This window comes from Nothobranchius furzeri, chromosome 5, assembly GCF_043380555.1.
Source record: "Nothobranchius furzeri strain GRZ-AD chromosome 5, NfurGRZ-RIMD1, whole genome shotgun sequence".
Taxonomy (NCBI): Eukaryota; Metazoa; Chordata; class Actinopteri; order Cyprinodontiformes; family Nothobranchiidae; genus Nothobranchius; species Nothobranchius furzeri.
This window is the reverse complement of record NC_091745.1, coordinates 78,010,447-78,037,667: the sequence shown is the minus strand read 5'-3', so window position 1 is coordinate 78,037,667 and position 27,221 is coordinate 78,010,447. Positions and strand designations below refer to the sequence as shown.

The 27,221-nt window shown below is 40.6% G+C and overlaps 1 protein-coding gene across 2 annotated transcripts in view; it reads left to right on the top strand.

Moving 5' to 3' along the window:
- kcnn3 (potassium intermediate/small conductance calcium-activated channel, subfamily N, member 3) overlaps window positions 1-25,291 on the top strand; it is a 150,053-nt gene extending 124,762 nt beyond the window's left edge. For both annotated transcript variants that reach the window (XM_070551185.1, XM_015950418.3), the window contains exons 8-10: window positions 10,466-10,593; window positions 16,511-16,580; window positions 18,735-25,291. In XM_070551185.1, the coding sequence (XP_070407286.1) occupies window positions 10,466-10,593; window positions 16,511-16,580; window positions 18,735-19,160 (624 nt within the window). In that variant the 3' untranslated portion in view covers window positions 19,161-25,291. The remainder of the gene's footprint in view (window positions 1-10,465; window positions 10,594-16,510; window positions 16,581-18,734) is intronic.
- The last annotated feature ends 1,930 nt before the right edge of the window (window positions 25,292-27,221 follow it).

Genomic DNA, 27,221 nt, shown 5'->3' with positions numbered 1-27,221 from the left:
CAGGTGAGTTTAAAGGAGTCCACTGATCTCAGGCTCAGGGGGAGAGAGCTCCAGAGTCTGGGGACCACAGCAGCAGATGATCTGTCACCTTTGACCTTTAGCCTGGTGCTGCGCAACCAGTAGGCTTTGATCACTGGACCTCAGGGACCTGCTGGAGGTGTAGGGACTAAGAAGATCACCAATGTAAGATGGTGCTTGTCCATGTAAGGCCCTGTAGACCAGAACCAGGATCTTGAAATGAACCCTGAAGTTGACTGGCAGCCAGTGAAGCTGGAGGAGAAGCGGGGTGATGTGGGTGTGTTTGGAGGACTTGGTCAGAAGCCGAGCACAGGCGTTCTGAACCACCTGTAGACGGTTCAGGGAGGTTCTGCTCAGACACGTGAAAAGAGAGTTACAGTAGTCTAAGCGTGAGGAGATGAAGGTGTGGAGAACTGTGAAGAAGAAAACACGTCCTTGTTAAACGTTTTATTCAGTCATTTAAATTTAATTAAAATTTGACAATATAATCACACATGGACTAAGTACTTCTGCCTGCTCCCGTTTTTCAAAAAGGGGAAAAGCTAAGTTTGCAAGAGCAGCCATGTTGTCTTTTTGGAACCAGAACCTGTTCACTTGAAAGGTGTCCACTCCCCTCAAACGAGTGGGCGTGCTTCTTATTAAATAACTAATTACAGCTAGAATATTATTTAATGCTGTTTCTCATTCATTCACAAGGAGAAGGTGAGTCAATTATTGACATATTTCCTACATGTAGTACAGGGTAATTCCTACAGCCTCGTGGTAGAACCAAACCCAGGGCTGAAATCTGCTGATCACGGAGCTAGCCGAGTCCTTTACTGTTTGTGATGATGGAGCAGAAACATTTACAAGCTGCTTTATTGCCACAGATCGAATTTGTTGAGAGCATCTTTCAACAAACTGACAGCAGGTTTAGGAGTGAACGCTCTCCCTCCTGAAAAGGAGGCATTCTCTTATCGTCTGCAGCAGCGGCCCGTACCAGAATTTCTCCTCTCCCAAGTGTTTTCCTGCTTTCTGGGATCCAGCTGCAGGTCCAGCCACGTTCTCCATCAGGGCTCATCTGTCCATGAGAGCTCTGAAGAATCTGTTTTCAGATCTTTCTTTACTCAGCCTGGACTGTTGAACTTGTGATTCTTGTTTACCGGTGGTCAAGTTTCAGCCTTTCCTTCACTTGCTGCCTTTCTCAACACCTGGACTTCTGGACACTTCAGGTGGGCTGAAGTACTGAAAACAGGGTGCAGCTGGAAGAGAACAGCTTCCTGTTGGCCTTTATCTCCTCGCATTTATATTACTGTAACACACTCTTCACATGTTTTAACAGAAAAGCCCTTGACCGTCCTCAGTTGGTCCAGAACTCTGCTGCGAGGCTCCTAACTGGAGCAAACAGAAGAGCAGTAGGGGCTGCATGACCTAATTTTTTTAAGTCGACCGTCAAGTAATTAAAATCGAGTCGACTTTGACTAGTTGTTGACGACGTCATACACCTGAAGCGGGTTGGTTTGCTGGAGTTTTTGACAATTAAAGTTGCGCCCACATTTTCAGCCCCCCCCCCGCCCGCCCGCCAAGCGCAGCGGCTGCAAACTCACTGATGCGCCTGCAGCCTCTCAGAGTTCCTGCTGCTCTAAACATTAAAATAATTATTTCATTTTCTGTTCCTCACTTCTGATTACCTTCAATGGTGTCTGTTTGTTGCAACCACCAGGTACAAAAACTAACTTGTTTTTATTTGACTATTTTTCTGTCCTGTCTGTTTATTATCTTCCTGCATCTCCTCTCAATCCTAAAGAGAAACTGCTACCTGGGTTCATATATATTCACCTCATGAGTTACCTTTGAACTGCAGTTCTAAAAGATCTACCGACCGCAAAAACAGCGGAGTGCGCGCCGGCCGCATCGGTGAGGTGAGGTCACCGGAGGATGAACCAGGTGATGCGCTCCGCTCCGCAGCAGCGAAACGCATCAGGCACAAATAAAAGACAGAAAGCATCAAAGGAAATCAGCCGACATGAACAATCGCGTGTTAAATTTGTTTTTGAGGTGGCGACACCTGATTTGATAATGTTACTGTGGCCGTGCTCAGGACGCAGATGTCTGGAGCGCGTCAGCGATCAGAGCTTTGCATGTGCAAGCTGGTGAAGGTTAGGATGGGGGTGAGGGGAATGTTAAATTGCAAGAGGGTAAAGGTCACAATTCGGTCAAATGTCCGTTTTACGGCGGGCGTCAGTACCGACGCTCTGGCACAGCGCGTTGCCTCCCGACGCGCAGGAGTTTGTCACCTGCTGTCTGTTCCGAGGACTGCATCTTGTCGGTCATCATCACGTGACAGCGACTAGTCGATGAAAGGCATAACAAGTCACTACAGAGCAGTGAAGCCGACTGGTCGACTAGTTGATACAACCCCTAAAGAGCACACATCACTCCTATTCTGGTGTCTCTGCACTGGTTACCCGTTAACTTCAGAGTTCATTTTAGAATCCTGACTAGAACCTTCAGGTCCCATGCTGTCGTTCTATTTTTAAAACACAGAAACAGTGACTAGAACCTTCAGGGCTCTACATGGTCAAGCTCCTCCCTATATTACCGAACTGTTAAAGACTTACGCTCCAACCCGAGCCCTCAGGTCCACACACCAGAACCTTCTAGAAGTTCCAAAGACCAGATACAAAAGTTGAGGTGATCGCTCCTTCCAGAATGTTGCACCCCGACTCTGGAATGATCTTAATTTATCCTTACCTAGCGTTGACAGTCTGGACACTTAAAAAACAGCTAAAGACTCTTATTTAAAGCTGCTTTTACCTAAATCTTTAGTTTTCTTAATTTTTACTCACATTTGTAATCATCATCATTTGTTTTATGAAATTTAATAAATTTATGACTGTTTTATTCTGATGTAGCGTCATGAATGGCCTCTAATTTGTGACAAAGGTCACATTTTCCCAGCTGGGTCAAGCTGGGTCGACTGTAACTTTGCCCTACAGATTAACCGCCAGGAGCCGTGATGTCTGCTGAAACAACATCTTTATCTGCTGCTGTTCCGTCCCAAGATGAAGGACACTTCAAGATTTTAAAATAATAATTTTAATAAACTCTTTGACTTTATTACTGTTTATTACAACCATCATAAATAATCATCTCGGTTCAGTATAAATGTATTTAATTACTGGAATGACTTATTATGCTTTGGGTAATAATAATAATTATTATTTGTGATAATCAGTAATGTGTGTTCAGTAAACCAGAAGGTCATTTGCACGTTAACCACCTCACGCAGAGGGTATCCAGGGTAAAGGTTAAACCACCTCACATGTCTTTACTTCATGACAACAAGCTTGCTGACGCTGAGAGGGCGTGTTCTGAGGTTTTGTTAAAACCAAATCTCTGCAGCTGTTCGCAAGTTCTTGAACCATACCAGAGGAAAAGGGTCGGCCGCCCCATCCTCTACTAAGCATTCTGTCACGCCGATAGACTTGCTTCGAATAAACGCAACCGTAACCAGCTGACGCAAAAACTGCTTCAGAGTTAAGCCAGACGCAAGCTCAACACCGTGTACCCGCGACAACTCTGGACCAGAGAGTCGATTTCACTCGAGTCTTCTCTACCTGACCGAGTACCCTGAGGCTAACAACATCCTTCTTTGATTTCCGGATCCACACAGAGGGTCGTCTGATGGGTGAGGTAGCACACAGATTGTGTCCGATGCTGTTTTCTCTAAGAAACAACTGAGTTAGCTGCAAAACAACGTTTTCCATCCAGAACGCTTCTCTCTCTGGAAGAAACCTTCTGAGATTCATTCACGCATCCAAAACCTCGCGTGTCACTTTAGCTTTTCATTCAGACGCAGGTAAAGCTTTTAATAACAAGTGTTAATATCAAGCTGTTGCAAATTGTCATTTTTAAAAGTGTTAGTAATAAATTCTTAACTTTTTAAAACCCTGACTCTTCTTTGAAATGAAACACAGAATGGTGTATATTTTTGGTTATTGAATAAATGGCCTGTATTTGATATAGCGCCTTCTATAGTACTGGGACCCCCCAAGGCGCTTTACAACACAATCAGCCATTCACCCATTCACACACCCATTCACACACTGGTGGGGATGAGCTACAATGTAGCCACAGCTGCCCTGGGGCGCACTGACAGAGGCGAGGCTGCCGAGCACTGGCGTCACCGGTCCCTCCGACCACCACCAGCAGGCAACGTGGGTTAAGTGTCTTGCCCAAGGACACAACGACAGCGACAGACTGAGCGGGGCTCGAACCTGCAACCTTCCGAATACGGGGGGGAGCACTTAACTCCTGTGCCACCGTCGTCCCAATAAGCAAAGATTCCTAACTTCTGATTCAATAAGTAAACTTTTGCTATTAAATTTAATTATCTTAAATTAAACATTAATCTTTGGATTAAATGTAGACCAAGCTCGTTAGTGTATGAACTTCTATCGAATATATCAATATCCTAGATATTTATATATGATAGAAGCTTCATTTGTTAACTTGTTTGATCTTTTCTCAGGATCTAACCAAACTGATAGCAAACAGTGTTACATCCTAGTATGTAGTTAACCACGCTACACTGAGGTAGGATATTCTGTTTTGAGATCCTCATGTTTTATTTAGTTTTAATCTAGAAGCTCTTTGTGATTCTAAGTCTGTGATAAGTGCTATGTAAATAAAATGTACTTACTACTTACTTCATGGTGAATTGAGCAACCATTCTCCAGACAGGTACACACTAATCTAAAACGTTCAATTGTTTTTAGACTATCTTGTGTTTGGCTCCTTAAAACCGGTTTATTTCCACTCAGAGAGACGAGTTCCTTCAAATGCAGACAGTTCTGAGCTGATTCCAGTGGTTGTGGGCAGCATGCATAACTCTTCTATCGAAACCCAGTTTGTTAAAGACCAAAGGAACAAGTCATGAGTGGACACAATAAACTCCCACAGTGGGAACACTCTGTGTGTTTTAGCTTCTCAGCTACTAACATCTAAACTGGGGGGTGGGCATCAAGGGCAGTCTTACGCCAGGGACACACCGGCTGCGGAAGCGCCGAGAAGCGAATCGCTCACGAAATTCGGCCACTGCTCGCCGCTCCTCAGTTCAGATCAGACGCGCCCCAGTCGAGGCGCGCCTCGGCTCAGCTGTAGTTTTTCTTTAAAACACTTGGTGTCCTCCATTTCCTCTCTGCCTTTTCTCAGCTCTTTTCCTCTACGTTTGAGTGTTTGTACGCGTGTGTGTGTGTGTGTGTGTGTGTGTGTGTGTGTGTGTGTGTGTGTGTGTGTGTGTGTGTGTGTGTGTGTGTGTGTGTGTGTGTGTGTGTGTGTGTGTGTGTGTGTGTGTGTGTGTGTGTGTGTGTGTGTGTGTGTGAACCTATGGTATGAGTTGTTTCTGCCAGTTGAATCTCTTGGAACCCGCTCCAATTCTGCAGCTGTATCCTAGCAGTTTCTTCCGACATGGGCACGTAACGTAAATAACCATGTTTTTCGGGGGTCATACAGCTCCTTGTGTTTCTCAACTTCCATAATTAATTTAAAGTCATCCATCTTAACTGCTTGCCTCAGACTTTCTGCCTCTCTGTCCTGTTTGCTCCGGTGAAAAGACACCCAAAACCACACCCCCCTTCACGTGGTCACACACGCACACAAGTTCGATGTGTGTGTATGTGTGTGCGTGTTTGTGTGGTTTTTCTGCAGTGTCTGTTTACGAACACATTTGACTATTGCGGAATTTTATTTTGAAATGCTTTATTTTGTTAACTTTACCGGCCTGCCTCTTATGTCTACGTTTGACTTCCTGCCGGAATTGACGCGATTCACCCGCGGCTCGCGAAAAAAATAGAGCCAACGCCGAAATGATCGCTGCACGGCGCGGGCTGGAGCGCCGGCGCGAGGCGATTCGTGGCGCTTCGGCGGCCCATGTGGTCTATCGAATAGCTTAACAAGGGTGCCGAATGAAGGCGGTCCCATTTTCGCGGCGCTTCCGCGGCCAGTGTGTCCCTGCCGTTAGTTCATCTGACTGGCCAAAGTCATTACTGGCACACAACACATGAATACGTAGCTCTTGGGATATAAAGGCTTGTGATTTAATGTAGCCCAAACTGTCCTTTGTGATATTCAGCATATTGCAATACTGATAGTTATGGGTGTGTATTGAATCTAGTGAATCCATCTCTGTCCAGATTGGTGACTGTGCATCCTCCTGTCTTCCACTACCTTGGGGGGTGCCACAAGGCTCTGTTCTCGGGCCATTGCTGTTCTCTATCTACTCTCTGCCTCTGGGCAAAATCCTGAATCAGCACGGCCTGAGCTATCACATTTACGCTGATTTTTTCAATTATATGTAGCTATGGATGAGGAGAATGTGGGCTCGTGATTGGCTGCATGTTTAGATGACGTGAAGGGCTGGCTGGCATCCAGTTTCTTAAAGTTAAATGAAAGGAAGACTGAGTCTATTGTTTTTGACCCCCGCAACCACCATGGCTCTCACCCTGTTTGTGACCTTTTAACCTTCAACCCCAAACAGTGTTTGACAAGTCTCGGGGTAAAGTTGGATGCTGAACTCTCAATGGCCCCACAGATGAACTCCGTAGTGAGGTCTTGCTTTTATCAGCTTCGCCGCCTGACTCGCCTCAGACAAATCCTGAAACGGCGGCATTTGGAGTCAGTCATCCATGTTTTCATTACCACTCGCCTGGACTAAGCAAACGCCCTCCTAGTTGGTGCTCCGGTCTCTGCCCTGAATCGGCTGCAGGTCGTCCAGAACGCTGCTGCCAGGTTCTTGACAAATACGCACCGACGTAGCCATATTACCCCTGTCCTGGAACATCTTCACTGGCTCCCTGTCATTTTCAGAGTACAGTTTAAGATACTGACCTTTGTCTTTAAAGCACTCAACGACCTGGCACCTCTCTATCTCTCTGACCTGCTCACTCCCTATGTACCCACGTGCACGTTGAGGTCGACTGACCTCCTGCTGCTTTGCACGCCCCGGATGCGATACAAATCGCGGGGTGAACGAGCATTTGTACATGCTGCCCCAAAGCTGTGTAACTCTCTACCCATTATAGTTCGGCAGGCTCCATCATTGGCGGTTTTCAAATCTCGCTTAAAGACCCACTTCTACGATGTGGCTTTTAGACGGTGACTGGTTTCAGTGTTTTATTGTGTTCTTAGTATTCCTCATGTTTTATCTGCTTTTGATCTGTATTTTTATCTTCTGTTTTAATAGCTTAAATTGGTCATTTTTTTGGTTTAGCCTGTGCAGCACTTTGGGCAGCTCCCATACTGCATTTTAAATGTGCTATGTAGATAAACTATGGTATGGTATGGTGTGGATATAAATCACATCACATGGGAGATGATACAATGATTCATGACACTGAAAGCCAGATGATTTGTGATATTTTGAAGACTGAATTTGATTGTAAAACTTAAACCAGAGGCTTCCAAGTCACATCCAGTGTTATTGTGAGATCTCATTGTTCCATCAGGATGAAGGCGTTGAAAACTGCTGCCACCTAGCAGTCTGAGTGTTGCACCACACAGAAGAAATACAGTAAATGTTTGCATAAAAATTATCAATAAAAAACTGATGCACTACTTAGAATATATCAGTTTAACATCATAACACAAAGTATTGCATTGCATCAGTCTTAGCTTCTCGCGTTTTTAATAAAGTGTAAAGAGATGCCTATCATATTGACTACAGATACTAAACCATCATGTGTAGGATTTAAGTAAATGTAACTTATGTTATGTTCAATATAAGATTTTTACTGATACCTGATATACCGATAGAGTAAATTTTAGGTTACCTACATCACATATCTTCCATCATGCATACTTAAACTTGAAACTACTTCAATTTAAGTTCAAGTTAAGGTCCCATTAGGTGAAATTCATCTCTATATTGACCCATCCCTGTGGGAGCGGTGAGCTGCAGCGCGGAGCCCCCAATGCTATGTAATACAACATATGCATGATAATGTAAAGAATGTGACATTAAAACAGTAAAAATAGATTCTGATCCTTTTCAATGCTACATTTTAATGCCAACATTGACAAATATCAGACATACCTATATGTAATGTTATGTTATATTGCGTTACTACACATTATGTTCTGTTATATTATATTATATTGTGTCATGTTATTTTTTGTTACGTTGTGTTACGTTATATTGTGGTGTTAAATTGTGTTATGTTATATCTTGTGTTACTTTATGTTACGTTGCACTACATTACGTTGTATTGCATTGTGTTACTTAGCATTGCGTCATGTTATGTAATATTATGTTATGACATTGGATAGCATTGCGTTGCTTTGCGTTGTGTTATGTTAATTGATGTTGCGTTGTTTTGTATTAGTCAGTGTTATGTTGTGTCGCGTTTAGTTGCATTGCATTGTGCTATGCTATGTTATGTTGCATTATGTTGTTTTATTTTACATTATGTTACGTTATTTTGTGTTGCAATATGCGTTGCATTTTGTTATGTTATGTTATGCTATGCTATGTTGCGTTATGTTGCCTTACAGTACAATATGTTTTGTTGTGTTGTGTGATGTGATGTGATGTTATGTTATGTTGTTGCGTTATGGTTTTATTTTATGTTTTTATGTTATGTTACCAGAGATGGGAATTGCTGTATCAACAAGTCAACTCCATCTCGTGTTTTTGTTCTCCTCAGCAAATGAACCAGATTCATTCACTGTGCTGATTGAAATCACCTGGTTTAGTTGCTGAGCTGAAGAAAAGTGTGGCATGGAGATGGCTTGTTGATGCCACAATTCCCCATCCCTGGTTGTTACCTCATGCTGTTACATTATGCTATGTTGTTACATTATTTAATGACAATACGTTGTTGTGTTACGTAGTTGCGCTACGTTGTTACATTCCGTTGTTGTGCTACGTTGTTACATTACATTGTTATGCTACGTAGTTACATTACGTAACAACGTAACGTTATGTTACGTGGTTACGCTATGTTGTTATGTAATGTTGTCATGCTACATTGTTACGTGATGTTATTACATAACGTTGTTACATTACGTTGTTATGTTACATAGTTATGTAACATAGTTACGCTACGTTACGTTGTTACGTGACATTGTTACGTGACGTTGTTCCGTTACGTTGTTGCGCTACGTTGTTGCACTACGTTGTTACATTACATTGTTAGGCTATGTTGTTACACTACGTTGTTACATTACATTGTTAGGCTATGTTGTTACACTACGTTGTTACATTACATTGTTACATTACATTGTTATGCTACGTAGTTATGTGACGTTGTAACGCTATGTTGTTATGTTAAGTTGTCATGCTACGTTGTTACGTTACGTTATTACATAACGTTGTTACATTACGTTGTTACATAACGTTGTTACGTTATACTAGCTGGAGTTTTCTTTTAGTTTTACTTCTCCATGTCATTGAAAGCAAAGGGGCAAGCCCTGCAGCCCTCTACTCCCTTCATCTGAGGCCAGTGTTGTGTGCATGGGTGTATGTGAGAGAAGAGCTCTTGACTTCATTGGTTGGGTGCTGATTAGCCAAGCTGCCAGGGTTCTTTGTGCTCTTCAGACGGGGGTATAATTGTTCTTTGTTCGGTTTTCAGAATCTCTTTGAAGTCTCTCATTGGATTTATGTTCTTACATTTTCTATTTGCCTTCTCTCTTCACCACTGGAGCCACCCTAACTCGTTTTTGTCCCTTGGGTGTCAGACCTCTGTAGCGACCTACTGATAAGCTACATGAAGCTCATGCTAAAGATTATTGATCCATTTTCACGGGATTGGCCAAGAGCCGACGCTGACATTTTGAATCAGCAGTTTATCAAATCACAGTAAAAGCAAATAAGAAAATGGAGCCACAAAATGCCTCCTTGCATTGGCTTTCTATGAAACGGCATCATTACAGAAACTATCTGTCTGATGTTCTTCCACTGCGGAGATGAGGAATGTCTTTGACAGCTAGTTTGAGAGCAACCACTCAGCCATGATTGTTTCTCTGTTGTTGTCATAATTACATGGAGAATCCCTGGTTTTAATAAGCTGCCACGGTGCTGTGGTGAATTACTTCACCCAGCTAAGATAATACGATCCGTTTGAATTGGCCTAAGATGTAATATCACTTGTAGGCCTAGCAGAAGAGTAAAGAAGCGTCGGTTCTCATTGCCAATCTCCCTAAGGACAGAGCTATGAATGTGCACATAAAAGCTTTGGCAGGCAAGTCTGCATTAGCTGGAGAGAAGAGGAGGGCAGCTTCTGAGAAGACAGATTGTTTCACAGAGACAATAACAAAAAAGAGGAGAAGAAACCTGTTGTGTGCTTCAGTTGCCAAGGGCTACCTGTTGCTAATAAAATCTGTGTGTGTGTGTGTGTGTGTGTGTGTGTGTGTGTGTGTGTGTGTGCGTGCGTGCGTGCGTGCGTGTGTGTGTGTTGTTTGGAAACAGATAAAGAATGCTGCAGCTAATGTGCTGAGGGAGACCTGGCTCATCTACAAGCACACCAAGCTGATGAAGAAGATCGACCACTCTAGAGTTCGCAAACACCAGAGGAAGTTTCTCCAGGCCATACATCAGTGAGACCACACACACACACACACACACACACACACACACACACGGAACTGTGGTGCTAAGCCGGTGAAGCCTTTTGAAATCAGCTGTACTTACTGTCCGCCCACAGTTTGAATCCACGCTGGTAATCAGTTAAAAAGCACTAATCCCCACACACTCTCGCACACAAACACACAATTATTCATTATCTGCTAAAGGCCAACTTCGCTTCAGGCAAATGCAACTGTGGAACTGGATGATCAGTGCGTTGTGTACCATTAGAGGCACTCTGATCATTATATCATCTCTAACATGGCGTGATGACACATGCAGCTAAACTTAATCACACATCCCACAAATCTGTCTTTCTTGTTTAACTTGTTTTGCTAAATTGTGTTTGTATGTCGTCTATCAGGCCCAGGTGGGAGGTTACAAGTGCGGGTCGTTTATCATTTACTGCTTACTGAACACAAGCCAAAATCAAGACAGACAAAGTTTACACTTTAAGGTCCTGGCACAGCAAATATTACTCAAGCAATTCTAAGGTTTAATCAACATGTTTGTTGTAATAAACAACAATTGTATGTAATACTTTGTAATATAATAAAGATTAAATATGTCAGCATTTCCCAGTTGTAGTAGTTAGTTCTTCCACCAGGAGGCAGAAGGCATGTGTATGATGCAGCAGGTTTTTATAGAAAGTACAGATCATAGTAGAAGTAGAAGTAGTATAAAGTACTGATCATAGTAGAAGTAGTAGAAAGTACTAATCATAGTCGAAGTAGAAGTAGTAGAAAGTACTAATCGTAGTAGAAAGTACTAATCATAGCAGAAGTAGTAGAAAGTACTAATCATAGAAGTAGTAGAAAGTACTAATCATAGAAGTAGTAGAAAGTACTAATCATAGTGGAAGTAGAAATAGTAGAACGTACTGATTATAGTAGAAGTAGAAATAGTAGAAAGTACTAATCATAGTAGAAGTAGAAGTAGTAGAAAGTACTAATCATAGTAGAAGTAGAAGTAGTAGAAAGTACTAATCATAGTAGAAGTAGTAGACAGTACTAATCATAGTAGAAGTAGAAGTAGTAGAAAGTACTAATCATAGTGGAAGTAGTAGAAAGTACTAATCATAGTAGAAGTAGAAATAGTAGAAAGTACTAATCGTAGAAGTAGTAGAAAGTACTAATCATAGTAGAAGTAGAAGTAGTAGAAAGTACTAATCATAGTAGAAGTAGTAGAAAGTACTAATCATAGTAGAAGTAGTAGAAAGTACTAATCATAGTAGAAGTAGAAATAATAGAAAGTACTAATCATAGTAGAAGTAGAAGTAGTAGAAAGTACTAATCATAGTAGAAGTAGAAGTAGTAGAAAGTACTAATCATAGTAGAAGTAGTAGACAGTACTAATCATAGTAGAAGTAGAAGTAGTAGAAAGTACTAATCATAGTGGAAGTAGTAGAAAGTACTAATCATAGTAGAAGTAGAAATAGTAGAAAGTACTAATCGTAGAAGTAGTAGAAAGTACTAATCGTAGAAGTAGTAGAAAGTACTAATCATAGTAGAAGTAGTAGAAAGTACTAATCATAGTAGAAGTAGAAGTAGTAGAAAGTACTAATCATAGAAGTAGTAGAAAGTACTAATCATAGTAGAAGTAGTAGAAAGTACTAATCATAGTAGAAGTAGAAATAGTAGAAAGTACTAATCATAGTAGAAGTAGTAGAAAGTACTAATCATAGTAGAAGTAGAAGTAGTAGAAAGTACTAATCTTAGTAGAAGTAGAAGTAGTAGAAAGTACTAATCATAGTAGAAGTACTAGAAAGTACTAATCATAGTAGAAGTAGTAGAAAGTACTAATCATAGTAGAAGTAGTAGAAAGTACTAATCATAGCAGAAGTAGTAGAAAGTACTAATCATAGTAGAAGTAGTAGAAAGTACTAATCATAGTAGAAGTAGAAGTAGTAGAAAGTACTAATCATAGTAGAAGTAGAAGTAGTAGAAAGTACTAATCATAGTAGAAGTAGTAGACAGTACTAATCATAGTAGAAGTAGAAGTAGTAGAAAGTACTAATCATAGTAGAAGTAGAAGTAGTAGAAAGTACTAATCATAGTAGAAGTAGTAGACAGTACTAATCATAGTAGAAGTAGAAGTAGTAGAAAGTACTAATCATAGTGGAAGTAGTAGAAAGTACTAATCATAGTAGAAGTAGAAATAGTAGAAAGTACTAATCGTAGAAGTAGTAGAAAGTACTAATCGTAGAAGTAGTAGAAAGTACTAATCATAGTAGAAGTAGTAGAAAGTACTAATCATAGTAGAAGTAGAAGTAGTAGAAAGTACTAATCATAGAAGTAGTAGAAAGTACTAATCATAGTAGAAGTAGTAGAAAGTACTAATCATAGTAGAAGTAGAAATAGTAGAAAGTACTAATCATAGTAGAAGTAGTAGAAAGTACTAATCATAGTAGAAGTAGAAGTAGTAGAAAGTACTAATCTTAGTAGAAGTAGAAGTAGTAGAAAGTACTAATCATAGTAGAAGTACTAGAAAGTACTAATCATAGTAGAAGTAGTAGAAAGTACTAATCATAGTAGAAGTAGTAGAAAGTACTAATCATAGCAGAAGTAGTAGAAAGTACTAATCATAGTAGAAGTAGTAGAAAGTACTACTCATAGTAGAAGTAGAAATAGTAGAAAGTACTAATCATAGTAGAAGTAGTAGAAAGTACTAATCATAGTAGAAGTAGTAGAAAGTACTAATCATAGTAGAAGTAGTATAAAGTACTAATCATAGTAGAAGTAGAAGAAAGTACTAATCATAGTAGAAGTAGAAGTAGTAGAAATTACTAATCATAGTAGAAGTAGAAATAGTGGAAAGTACTAATCATAGTAGAAGTAGTAGAAAGTACTAATCATAGTAGAAGTAGAAGTAGTAGAAAGTACTAATCATAGTAGAAGTAGTAGAAAGTACTAATCATAGTAGAAGTAGAAGTAGTAGAAAGTACTAATCATAGTAGAAGTAGTAGAAAGTACTAATCACAGTAGAAGTAGAAGTAGTAGAAAGTACTAATCATAGTAGAAGTAGAAATAGTAGAAAGTACTAATCATAGAAGTAGAAGTAGTAGAAAGTACTAATCATAGTAGAAGTAGTAGAAAGTACTAATCATAGTAGAAGTAGAAGAAAGTACTAATCATAGTAGAAGTAGAAGTAGTAGAAAGTACTAATCATAGTAGAAGTAGTAGAAAGTACTAATCATAGTAGAAGTAGTAGAAAGTACTAATCATAGTAGAAGTAGTAGAAAGTTCTAATCATAGTAGAAGTAGAAGTAGTAGAAATTACTAATCATAGTAGAAGTAGTAGAAAGTACTAATCATAGTAGAAGTAGAAATAATAGAAAGTACTAATCATAGTAGAAGTAGAAGTAGTAGAAAGTACTAATCATAGTAGAAGTAGAAGTAGTAGAAAGTACTAATCGTAGAAGTAGTAGAAAGTACTAATCGTAGAAGTAGTAGAAAGTACTAATCATAGTAGAAGTAGTAGAAAGTACTAATCATAGTAGAAGTAGAAGTAGTAGAAAGTACTAATCATAGAAGTAGTAGAAAGTACTAATCATAGTAGAAGTAGTAGAAAGTACTAATCATAGTAGAAGTAGAAATAGTAGAAAGTACTAATCATAGTAGAAGTAGTAGAAAGTACTAATCATAGTAGAAGTAGAAGTAGTAGAAAGTACTAATCTTAGTAGAAGTAGAAGTAGTAGAAAGTACTAATCATAGTAGAAGTACTAGAAAGTACTAATCATAGTAGAAGTAGTAGAAAGTACTAATCATAGTAGAAGTAGTAGAAAGTACTAATCATAGCAGAAGTAGTAGAAAGTACTAATCATAGTAGAAGTAGTAGAAAGTACTACTCATAGTAGAAGTAGAAATAGTAGAAAGTACTAATCATAGTAGAAGTAGTAGAAAGTACTAATCATAGTAGAAGTAGTAGAAAGTACTAATCATAGTAGAAGTAGTATAAAGTACTAATCATAGTAGAAGTAGAAGAAAGTACTAATCATAGTAGAAGTAGAAGTAGTAGAAATTACTAATCATAGTAGAAGTAGAAATAGTGGAAAGTACTAATCATAGTAGAAGTAGTAGAAAGTACTAATCATAGTAGAAGTAGAAGTAGTAGAAAGTACTAATCATAGTAGAAGTAGTAGAAAGTACTAATCATAGTAGAAGTAGAAGTAGTAGAAAGTACTAATCATAGTAGAAGTAGTAGAAAGTACTAATCACAGTAGAAGTAGAAGTAGTAGAAAGTACTAATCATAGTAGAAGTAGAAATAGTAGAAAGTACTAATCATAGAAGTAGAAGTAGTAGAAAGTACTAATCATAGTAGAAGTAGTAGAAAGTACTAATCATAGTAGAAGTAGAAGAAAGTACTAATCATAGTAGAAGTAGAAGTAGTAGAAAGTACTAATCATAGTAGAAGTAGTAGAAAGTACTAATCATAGTAGAAGTAGTAGAAAGTACTAATCATAGTAGAAGTAGTAGAAAGTTCTAATCATAGTAGAAGTAGAAGTAGTAGAAATTACTAATCATAGTAGAAGTAGTAGAAAGTACTAATCATAGTAGAAGTAGTCTGTGAGTCTGTGAATTCACAGCATGGTGCAATCCATCTCTGAGCTCCGGGATCAGGCCAATATTCCTCGACAGCTCGTTAATTTTCCGGTAAGCCAGGTAGCCTCCAAGGCCGATCAGCAGGAAACCCGACACCAACACCACGAATATCCACACGTCTTCAGAGTCCTCCACAGACAGCTGGTCTTTAGGGCTTCTTGTAGGGCTTAAAGTTATTAAATATGCTCATATTAGAGCAGTGTGTTGCATTACTACATCAAATGTATTGCTATAATATATTATAGTAATGTATGTGGTCTAAATGTATTCTACAGTGTGTTTATGACTGTCGTGTTCCTGTAATATAGAACCGTCACGGGTGCCTGTCTCCCTACAAATGCTCGGAAAAATAAATAGGCTACTTTGTGAATGAGTTAGGACATAATATAAAATATTATATAAAATATTATTCAATAATTACCAAAAATAGCCAGAGGAAATGTGATTATGTTCAATTTTTGTGATTTGTCCCACCATACGCCGTTCAAACTGACTTACGGCGCTGTGGGATGTTTGGAACTGAGAGCGCCATGAACCACGTGACCGCGAGTTGGTGGGTTCAAAGCGTGTCGCAACTTTCTCTACAGCCCTGTCTTGGATGAGCCCCATGGGCGGGCGTGGCCAGCTCCAGTTTATTTTCTTAAAGTGACGGAGCCCTGAAACGGCTCAATCTGGAAGGTACTGAAAATACCAAGAATAAAACAGCTGAAATGACTTAATGTGAGAGATTCGGTGCAAAGAACTTCACAAACATGTTTTGTATTGACCTTAGAATAATTATAATTAATGGGAAGAAATGTCCCGTTAAATATTTAGAGATCTTAAAAAGTAGCAGATCACACGTGATGATCATCAGACAGTTTTGGGAAACTTGAAGCTTGTAAACAGGCTGCTACAGGGTTTGATGAAAACACAGATTCAGCCGCTAATTACTGTTCTGTGTGGGGAGAATTAAGCAGGTTCTGATTATAATTGGACTAAAGATGATTTATTTAATTTCATTCCCTGTTGTTTATTTCCCCAAAGGCTTCAGTCCTTTAGCTCCTCTTAATAATAATCCCACTGTTAATCTAGACGTTGAAGCCTCTTTCTGAGTTCCCGTCATCAGTGTTCAGGTCGTGTTTTACTGACAGACTCTGGAGGTGAAAGCGAATCCGATCCAGGCAAGGTGACCGCTCCAGAGTGCTGTTGTTCTGGATCTGGAGGGATTAGCGCTGTGGGCGGACCGCTGTGTGTTTACCGGGCTTCACCTCACTTTGTGTATCTTCCGTGTGTTTCTGTTTGCAGATTGCGGAGTGTAAAAATGGAGCAGAGGAAACTCAGCGACCAGGCCAACACACTAGTGGACCTCTCGAAGGTGAGCCAAACACACAGTTCACATCAGTACTCCTCAGGTTAATACGTCTCACACACACACACACACACACACACACACACACACACACACACACACACACACACACACACACACACACATACACACACACACACTAAGCAAAGTGTGTACCACGGCATTCCTCTGTTTCCATGCTGACCTGCCTGTTTCCGTGGCTTTTCATCTCCTAGCAACCAGAGCAAGTGTTAAAACAGGGATGACTGAGTGAGAGAGCGGGGAGGAAACGAGAGAGGGAGGGGAGGGGGTGCTCATGTGTGTGTGTGTGTGTGTGTGTGTGTGTGTGTGTGTGTGTGTGTGTGTGTGTGTGTGTGTGTGTGTGTGTGTGTGTGTGTGTGTGTGTGTGTGTGTCTCCCTCTTTGTCGCTCTCTCTCTCTGTCTCTCTCTCTCCCTCTTTGTCGCTCGCTCTCTGTCTCTCTCTCTCTCTCTGTCTCTCTCTGTCTCTCTCTCTGTCTCTCTGTCTCTGTGTGTGTGTGTGTGTGTGTGTGTGTGTGTCTCTCCCTCTTTGTCGCTCTCTCTCTCTGTCTCTCTCCCTCTTTGTCGCTCGCTCTGTCTCTCTCTCTCTCTCTCTGTCTCTCTCTGTCTCTCTCTCTGTCTCTCTGTCTCTCTGTGTGTGTGTGTGTGTCTCTCTCTCTCCCTCTTTGTCGCTCTCTCTCTCTCTCTCTCTCTCTCTCTCTCTCTCTCTCTCTCTCTGTCTCTCTCTGTGTGTGTGTGTGTGTCTCTCTCCCTCTTTGTCGCTCTCTCTCTCTGTCTCTCTCTCTCCCTCTTTGTCGCTCGCTCTCTCTCTGTCTCTCTCTCTCTCTCTCTGTCTGTCTCTCTCTCTGTCTCTCCTCTCTCTCTCTCTGTCTCTCTCTCTCTCTCTCTCTCTCTGTCTGTCTCTCTCCCTCTTTGTCGCTCGCTCTCTCTCTGTCTCTCTCTCTGTCTGTCTCTCTCTCTGTCTCTCCTCTCTCTCTCTGTCTCTCTCTCTTTCTTAACATTTTTCTAATCACAATTGTCTATTTTTGCTCATTTCAAATATATTTTTAAACATTTTCTAAATGCTTTTTAAAATATTTTTACATTTTTTGTTTTTGTGAAGCACCCCGTGATTTTTATCTTGAGAGGCGCTATAGAAATTTTCTTTTCTTCTTCTTCTTCTCTCTCAATTTTTTTTTTTACCTCAAAAGTTCAATTTAGTTGTTTAATGTAATTTAATCTAATAATAATGTCTAATGTATATCTGTATCTTTGGTTATTTCTGATTCTAACAGGTCACTCTGAGTGTTTCATGCAGGCTGAACATAAAATAGTCTCCTACACCTATCTCCTACGTTAGCTTCTGATAGAAAACAGACGGTGAAACTCTAGGATTAGAAAATCCTGACAGATCTACGTCACCCTGTCACCTACATTCATGGACTCACCCATCTGGACTCACGACGGGGAAGGCTGTTGTTGGTTTAGCGTCCAGGAAACAGCAGAGAACGTCTCAGCTAGTAGAAGCTAACTGTTAGCATTAGCTACTCCACCACACAGCAGAACTCCTCCAGGCTTGTGTTATTTGTGGAGATAAAACATCAACGTTGCAGAGCAACCAGAGTCAGTGGTAGAGTCGTGTTGCTGTTAGCCAATCAGAGGAGAGATGTCCACATATCAGGACGTAAGAGTCCAAATCCTGTCTTCTGAAGCTCAGCTCTGATCGGGTAATCTATTCGATCCTGAAAGGAGCACCAGGGCTTTTAATCCCCAGAGTATATCGCTCATGCCGTTACTACTGCAAATTATTGATGAAACAAGTGAACTACACCTTTAATAGTTGTTTATTCTTCAGTCGAGTTCATCATGCTTTAATAAAACACAGGGACAAAAAGTAGTCCACCAAGCATGTGACCATCCACTTAATCAGCATTAGGAGGTCGGAGCTGTTTGAGGATCTGAAATCAGTTTAAACCCACAAAGACAGAATCGATGCGTCTCCACTGAAATCCTGTTTGTTGCTCCTTTTTTCCATTCTGGCTTCACAGCTGAGCCGCTTTTATGTCTTCAGCACGCCGTCACGAGTTAACCCACACGATGTTTACAGATCTGATAACCCGTCTCCTGTGAGACACTGAGACGTCTCCGACTTTCCTCCCACAGATGCAGAGTGTCATGTATGAGCTCATGTCGGAGCTCAACGACCGCAGCGAGGATTTGGAGCGACAGATGCTGTCCCTGGAGCAGCGGGTGGAGCAGCTCACTGCGGGCTTCAACGCCCTACCCGCGCACCTTTCTGCAACACTCAGCGCCCAGCACGCCGCCCTGGTTCACCTGCTCCGAGAGCGGGATTCAAGGGACGGCAGAGGAGGAGGAAACGGAGGAGACATTATGGTTCCACTGTCCCCAGCTATGTCTTTACCTGCTGCACCCATTTCAGTCTCTCCAGTCCAAGTGGCAGCTCCTCCCCCACCCCTAGCACAGGTTTCTACTTTGTCCGTAGAGACCCCACTGTCGCCTCCACCCCTGAGCCCCGAGGGGAACCTGGAGCTTAGTCCCAACTCCAACACCTGCACCTCTAGCTGCTGAGGATGGCTCGGAGGAGCAGGGGAGGACAATCACGGAGGCAAACCAGGGAGACTAGAGCGGGGCTGTCCTCTCACATCAGACTAACGGAGAGATGAGACGGAGGAGAAAGCCTTGAGGAGATCCTATGAAAGCAACGCTCCGTGGATGGAGACGGGATTGTGAGGAGGAGTAATGGGAGGAGCAGTTTAGGAGTGAGACACGTTCAGGACTTTCAGGGGGCTTTTTCTCTACGACGGAAGGATAAGAAAAACGGGATCTCTAAAAGGTGTGAGAGGGAGGAAGGATGTCAGGGAAGGTGAGAAATGGTGAAAGGGGGAACAAGGAGGGGGAGGACAGAAGAAGAGAAATAAGTAGGAATAATTATATGAACTCCTAAATGGAATCCGCTCCAGTTTCTGCAAAAAGGGCCTTTCATTCTTTCGATCTCCTTGTCTCCTTCCTCCAGATCTCTCCCTCCTTCCCTTCGTCAGGAATTATTGACCATGACTTTTTATCCTTACGATGTATTTTCTATTTGAATGCTTATTGTGTGTAACGAGCATCCCTTTAACACAAGGTTGGATCAATACGACCAGAATATTTAAAAGACTAAACTAGCAGCATGCATACACACGCAATACAAGTTAACACAGCACAAAGCTGCACGTCCTCTCCTATTGCAGACCCTGAAACTCACAAACGCACTAGCCCACATGATGATACTACAGCCTATACTGCCAAGCCCTCGATGCACTGTCTATAGAGCACTGCCAAGCAAGCAGAAAAACTACAAAAATATGAATCTACGCGACGTTTCTTGATGGTACGAGCCGCTGCGGTAGTTTCGAGTATTATTGCGCTCCCACAAATTACTCACGAAAGCAAAAAACGCAGAGAAACACAAGTCATCGTGCTAATTTTGTGATGCTGAAGACGGTAGCAGATGGTGAGAAAGGATGAAACGTCTCCAACGGGGCTTTACTACTAAATCCACCAGACTGCACGCTGAATGCTACACTGTAACCCCGAATAAGTTCACTGAACTCAAAATGTATGAGGAAACTGATTACCTAATAATTTTTAAGTTAACTTATCTAAAAACTATGTTTACCATAACCTATAAAATACGACCTGAATAAAATCAAAGCATTTACCTCCAACCTATAACTTAGCACTTAAGCAACTTACAAAGTTTTATTTCACTAAACTTGCATATTTTATTTTATTTGAACTTTATTACATGTTTTTACTAACTTAAATAATATAACTTATATGAACTCTAAATGGACCTATTAAACCCTAACCCAATTGAGCTGAATTTACATAAAAGTGACAATGTGGCAGGCCGGTGAAGGCAGTAACTAACACCAGATCATGACTCGCACACCCCTAGATGCTAACAGCCAATGAAAGTGGAACACTCAAAGTCAAGTCAAGAGTATCTGGTGTGAACAACCACAGTGTTAGTAACAATGGGACGGCACAGCCGTACAGCATTACTTTGACCAACCTCCTCACTTAAGGTGCCAACATGATACAAAAAATAACACCACATCTGCAACACTGAATGAAATAATTACTGAGAACAACAATCCTCCACAATGAACATGCATAAACACCCCAAAATAGAGCAAAATAACTGAAAATATGACTACCCACAATGCACCACGCCCAGCAGTTGTTTATTGTTCCTGCGATCCATCAAAATTGCTAGTTTGTGGTTGTTTTTCCTGGAAATCCACAATTTTTAAAAAAAAATGATACAAGTTTTTTTTCAGACACACTTTAGGGTTGACGTAAAGATGAAAGGAATAACATAGAAATAAAAAATAATAAATCAATAATTTTTTGTTAATATTACTCATTAAAGTTAAGTTGTCTTTTATTGATTAATTAAAGTTATGGTTACTTAAAAAAAGAAATAGTTCAGGTTAATTAAAACGTTTGAGTTCAGTGTACTTAAAACAAGGAAAAGGTTGAACCAGCTCAACACATTTGAGTTCTAAAAACATTTTTTATTATGAGTTCATCTGCTCAATATATTTGATTATTTTGAACTTTTGGGTTTACAGTGAAAGTGTACTCACACAGATGCAGGCTCATTTTTGTAACTAATAAAAAGACAAAAAGCTTGAAATTGACAAAAATTTAATAGCATCCGTCGTTCTTTTATTCCATAGTTAACACAGATCCGAGCTTTCTCCTGATTGTTCAGTCGGATGTTTCATATAATTAACCGAGATGGAAATAAAAGACGGTACCTTTAATTTGACATCCAGTGGCAGCACCTTTTGAAGCAATCACTGCCAACAAGTAACATTTGAACTTCACATCGATGCGTCTGCTGTCACCGACTGGCCTGTTGGCCTCATGAGCAAACACCCACAGCTGTCTGCTTCTTTCAGATCTGTCCACAGACATTCAAAAGGATTAGGATCTGAAATCGTGAAGAGCCACCAGTGTGTCCCAGTGCTTTGTTCTGAGCCATTCTGGGGCCGTACTTGAACAGATAGTCGGTGCGTTTACACGCCGCGTCAGAAACTTGATTACTGCCTTAGTCCGGCTGAGTTAAACCGAACTGGACTCCTAATCAAGCTAAGGTACCCGGAAAGGGCCAAACCCAATTTTCTCTGCATGTAAACAACATCTCAGCTTAGCTGAGCTATGACCACCTTGGACACCTTTCCAGAAGTGACAAGACTACAGAAGCGGCCTTCTGATGATGTAATCGCCACCAGACTCCGACGCCGTCGTGTAACGCCGTCAAACAGTGCAGTGCAGGCCAAAGGTGTGGACACACCTTCTCATTCAATGTGTTGTCTCCATCTTCATGACCAGTTACATCGGGAGATTCTCACTGAAGGCATCAAAACTACGAATGAACACATGAGGAGTTATGCACTTAACCAAAACAGGTGAAATAGCTGAAACATTTTTTATATTCTACTTTCTACAGAAAAGCCACCCTTTGTTCTGATTTCTGCTTTGCACACTCTTGGCATTCTCTCGAGGAGCACCAAGAGGAACTCCTTCCAGACTGTTGGAAACCATTTCAGGTGACTACCTCTTGAAGCTCAGCGAGAGAAAGTTCAGGTTTTCGCTCGATTGTTGCCATAGAAACTACTTAGATGTGCGTGTAACTGCCAGATCCGCCAAAGCAGCTCCAAAACAAAACCGAGCCTTCTCCATGTTTCCCAGTAGGTGCTCTTTTCCTTGAACCCTTATTTTCCTCATCTGTAAACGTAGAATTGATGTGACATATGTCTCCGCTGTCTTCTTTTGGAAGCTATAGGGCTTTTTCTTCCAGGGATCCCACTATGGTCTGATCCGCGACAGATGGTGCCGTTGAAACCTGGATCTTGGGGGTTTGGGTCGAATGGTTTTCTAGAACATTGTTCCCAGTCTGTCTGCTCCTAGCGGCTACAGAACGTTGGCAGCTGTGGTTGGTTGGTCAGTCACAAATAAAGGATGCTGCTGGATGAAACAGGTCTTGAAGCTTGTAAATGCATCTATAATTTCCTTCCTGAGCCCCTCAGACTTCTCTGGTTTTTGCATTCTTGATACCAACAATACCAAACTACCCAGCTACCCATTGTCTTAAATGGCAGAATAGCTAGAAGGCCCTCTCGATGCTAAGTGATGATAAACATTTGGCTAGACTGATAGTGGCTGCATTTCCTCGAAAGGAGTTCTGAGATATTTCTGGGAGGGGGGAAAGAGGTATGATAAATCATTGACTCTGACCTCTCAGCCGTCGTGTCTCCATTCAAAATCATCCGTTTCGGGACGTTGCTTAGACGTCAGCGTATCACAACCGTTTTGGCATCATTGGTCAGCACTGAAAGGCGTCAACGAACATTAATAACAATAAAAAGGTTTTATTCTGTCAAAGTGGGACTGGGAGAGTGGCTGTATAACGTAAAAAGTGGTGTTGATTGACCAGAAGTAGCACCATTTTTTACAGTGCTCTGTAGACGACTAAACGCCAGGATCCCCGGGGTTTGGGACGGATTTCCGCCGCATTTTTCTGCTGATTTTAGAAACAACAATTTTAAAACGGCATCAATGCTGTTTTTACTTCTTTTTCTTCCTTTTGGATTCACCAGGATCTCTTCCAATTTTCCAAACGCCAGTTGGTGATGTCTGCTGATGTCGCTTCCCTCTGAGTTATAACCAATCAGCATCAGCTAACCCTAAGTCCTGCCCAGCAACAGGTATCTGGTTGGTCCCTGAAAGAAACCAGAAAGTGGTCCTTTCAGGCCGGCTCGATGAAATGGAGACACAAACGTGCCGTGAGGGTCCAGTAAAATAAGTTCAGATAGTAGAAACAGGCCCAACACAAGAGTTAACAGAGTTTTAGGGTAACCAACTAATCTGTCCATTTAAATTTAGCATACGTTTGAAAGATAAAGAACGAAACACCATTGTATTTGTTCATGAAGGTGTGCAGGAACACATTAGACGGCTGATTTTGGCTGTATTACCACTGAGGGAGCCTTGTTTCAATGAGCTTTCAGGGTAACAACAAATTTGGGCTCATGTCTGGTTTTGCTGCTCGGATAACATTATTTTTTAATTGTAATGAATCTTAGAGGGTTGTTGGACAAAAGAAACAAATGTTTGTTTTAAAACAACAGAAATGAACTAGTAACACTTAAAGAGCAAGTCACCCCCAAATCAACCTTTTTTTGCTGATAAACCATATAAATGAGTGTCTGATCGTGCTGCAGACACGTGTAGTCAATAATTTGGCCCTTTAGTGCATCTTAGTTAAATTTTAAATATTCTACCTAAAACTGTCAGTGTTGCGCCATCGTCAGCAATTTAAATCTGCCATCGGTATTGGCTAAGAGGTACACTATGACATTGGCTGGTACATTATGATGTCACAATGCTGTTGTGCGCCTGTTTGTGTGTATTTGTTAGCGGCTCCATCCTCTCGGTCTGCCAGGCAACAGCATCCGTTGCATTTTTCAAACATGAAGTGGGAGTGGAGTAAATAAATTGTAGCGGGTGACTTGCTCTTTAATTAGAAATATAATAAAAAGGTTTTATTGCACAAACTTTCTGCTCTATATTTAGCATCAGCTTTTATGACCCAGATATCGACTCTAGAAAGTCAAGAAGAGGAATCTCCAGCAGCGAGAAATGTTTGATTCACTGAACTTTATAGAACTGAATGCTTTAGAACATGTTTTTGTCCTCAGAAGGACTCGAATGTTGCCTTTTTATTGATAATTCATATGATTTGTTACCAACCCATCTTTGTATTGATGTACGTTGACATGATTCAATTGATTTCTGAGCATGGCTCTGTCCATGACCCCCACTTTACTGTTGCTCTCCGTCAGTCTCACAATCCCAGAATAGGTCTCCGTTCTCATGAATGTATTTTGTGTAAAAATAATACATCCTCGCTTTGCTCGATCACTTAAACTGCCACACACACACACACACAGACACACACACACATTTATATATAAATATATCTATACACACACCTCAACAACCAAAGTGCTCTCTCTTAAATGGACTTCAATAAGAGGCAGGGAACGCCGCTGTCGCTGGGGACAGAGAGATAGCAGGAGAAGGCGTTGCAGACATCTTGACAATATTTCTGAGAGAATTACTGTGAAAAAAAATGGGAATTGTTTTGCTCGGAACACCGACGGCTCTGGAAGGAGATGGACCACGGATGAACATAAGGGAACACAAATAAACCTTACGAAGGATCAATGGCCATGAAGGAAAAACGTGTTATTTTAGATAAATATCGGGGAGAAATTGTGATGTGAGATGGGAAAAGAGACCAGCCGACCTTGGCTTTGGAGACGATGGCTATGGAAACTATGTTATAGCGACATGCTGTGGCCGGAATACTGAATCACACGCGCTTGGAATATTGTACAGTATGCTCTTAACGAAACCTAGCTTTGTAATGCTTAGTCTTTTCTACTATTATGAGTAAAGCAGTTACAGCTGATATCTTAAATTATTAAACCATAGTATTCTCATTCGTCATGACAGTTATCATATATGTATTATTAATACGTAAAAAATTATTATGATCAAGGAAAGTGCCGTTTGGAGTTGAAATTATTTTGTAATTTTATTTTATCAGAGAGAATAATAAAGTATATATATATATAACATTACAGCCTCCATGTTTTGTTTGTTCATTTTAATGATTCGTTTATTTTTGCTGGGATTTTTTTTTTCTGCGAACTTCGCCAGAACATTCAGGTTGAACTGAGTCGAGAAAGACAAATTTAGTCAAATCATTTATTTTCTAATGAGCTGAATAGGCTTGATGAAGCCTGTATTTTAAAAATTTTCTACACTAGCGGTAGCATAGCAAAGTTAGCCTACATTTTGGCTAAGCGTGACTCTACGCATTAGCCGTGTTAGCCTGTATGCTTGTATTTTCCATTATATTTACTTGACACATCTCGCTACTTTGATTGGATGAGCCGCGTAACTATGACAACCACTCCAGTGCTACTTTCTTAGAGGAACAAGCTGGTTACGTTCAACAGATAAGCACCACAGATATGTCTTCAGCTGACACTTTGGAAAGGTTTGAAGAACTTTGTTTCCCCGGATACTCGCTGTACTTATGATACTCGTTGTACTTATGAGTAAATTGTTATAACACCAATTTAGTGAATATTTCTTGAAGTCATAAATGGTCAGTGGTCCAACTTTTTTGTGCTTCCATGTAGGTTTGTGCTGCTGCCGCTACAAACATTATGAGCATGAATAAAAACTGTCCATTCATTTCCTGTCAGTGTTTGGTTTCACGGTTTTTATGCCTGAAATGAGGCCTTTAAAATAATCCCTGTATGTGACATCACAATAAGGGAAATTAGCATAAAACCACCTCTTACCTGTCAATGCTAAAGGAACAGCAGCTGTAAGCCCCTCCTGGATATCCGACCTCCCCTCAAAAAATCACTTTACCTGCCAACAGCTTCAGCTTTCTCCGTGGGCAGTTATCTGGTGGATTAGAGATGTGCTTTATATCCGGTATTCCTGGAGTGCGTCGTGGGAGTGGCGATATCATCATTCATTATTTGAATTATGTTAATCTATGGCTGTTGATGTGCATCAACATCCCAGGAAACAGCTACTGTACATGTAGCACAGCTAGTCCCTCTGGGAGTTCTTTATTTTTTTATAAAATTATCAAATCTGAAGGTTTGCAACCACTTTGAAAGTCGTTCTACTTGGAAAAGCCAGTTTTTTGCGCGTTGATATGATCCATAGCTGGCCTGTTGGACATGAACTACATTTCCCAACAGGTTGTGTGAATAAATAACATGACACACAACACATTAACTAATTTTTACACATCCCAACAAATCCCACGATGGTTACCTTTAAAATCAGACCAAAGTAATCAAACAGATCTTGTGGTTACAGAAATATACTCAAAGTGTGAGTGTCTCATGTGTCTCACTAACATTATTCTTGCTTTAAAAAATTGCTTGAGCACAAATTCTCTTGACTGATAAAAATGTGATTAATCAAGATTAATTAATTACAAAGCCTTGAATTAATTAGACAAATTTTTTAATCAAGTCCCACCCCTAGTTTTTGTCTCTTTATTTTTACTTGATTCATATTATTTTCTTAACTTTATGGGGAAAAAAATAGACATTTTCTTTTTTTCACCTCAGTGGCAAAGGATTTGAAGAGAAATATTTTATATTTTCTGAAAAATACATAAAAGATTTATTTCCAAAGGTTTTCATCTCTTTGGTTTTGTACTTCATGAGAAACTTTTGGCAGGCTGGAGTCTTCTGAAGGATCAAATGAGCTTGGCACACTAGTGGATATTTTTTGGCTGAAATTCTTGAGACGAAACCAGACAGGATAACAAACATTAGCACACAGCTTTTCGGGTCTCTGCACAGATACCATTCTTGGTTTTATTGCTCCAAGTTGCTGTTTAAAAGAGATTTCACTCAAGATTATCTGATGTTTTTCTACATCCAGAGACTTATTATTCAACTTCTGTCACAGAAAAGCATTTACATGAAATAATTCTGTCATCACTGAGCTTAGCTGTAGGGATGGTGA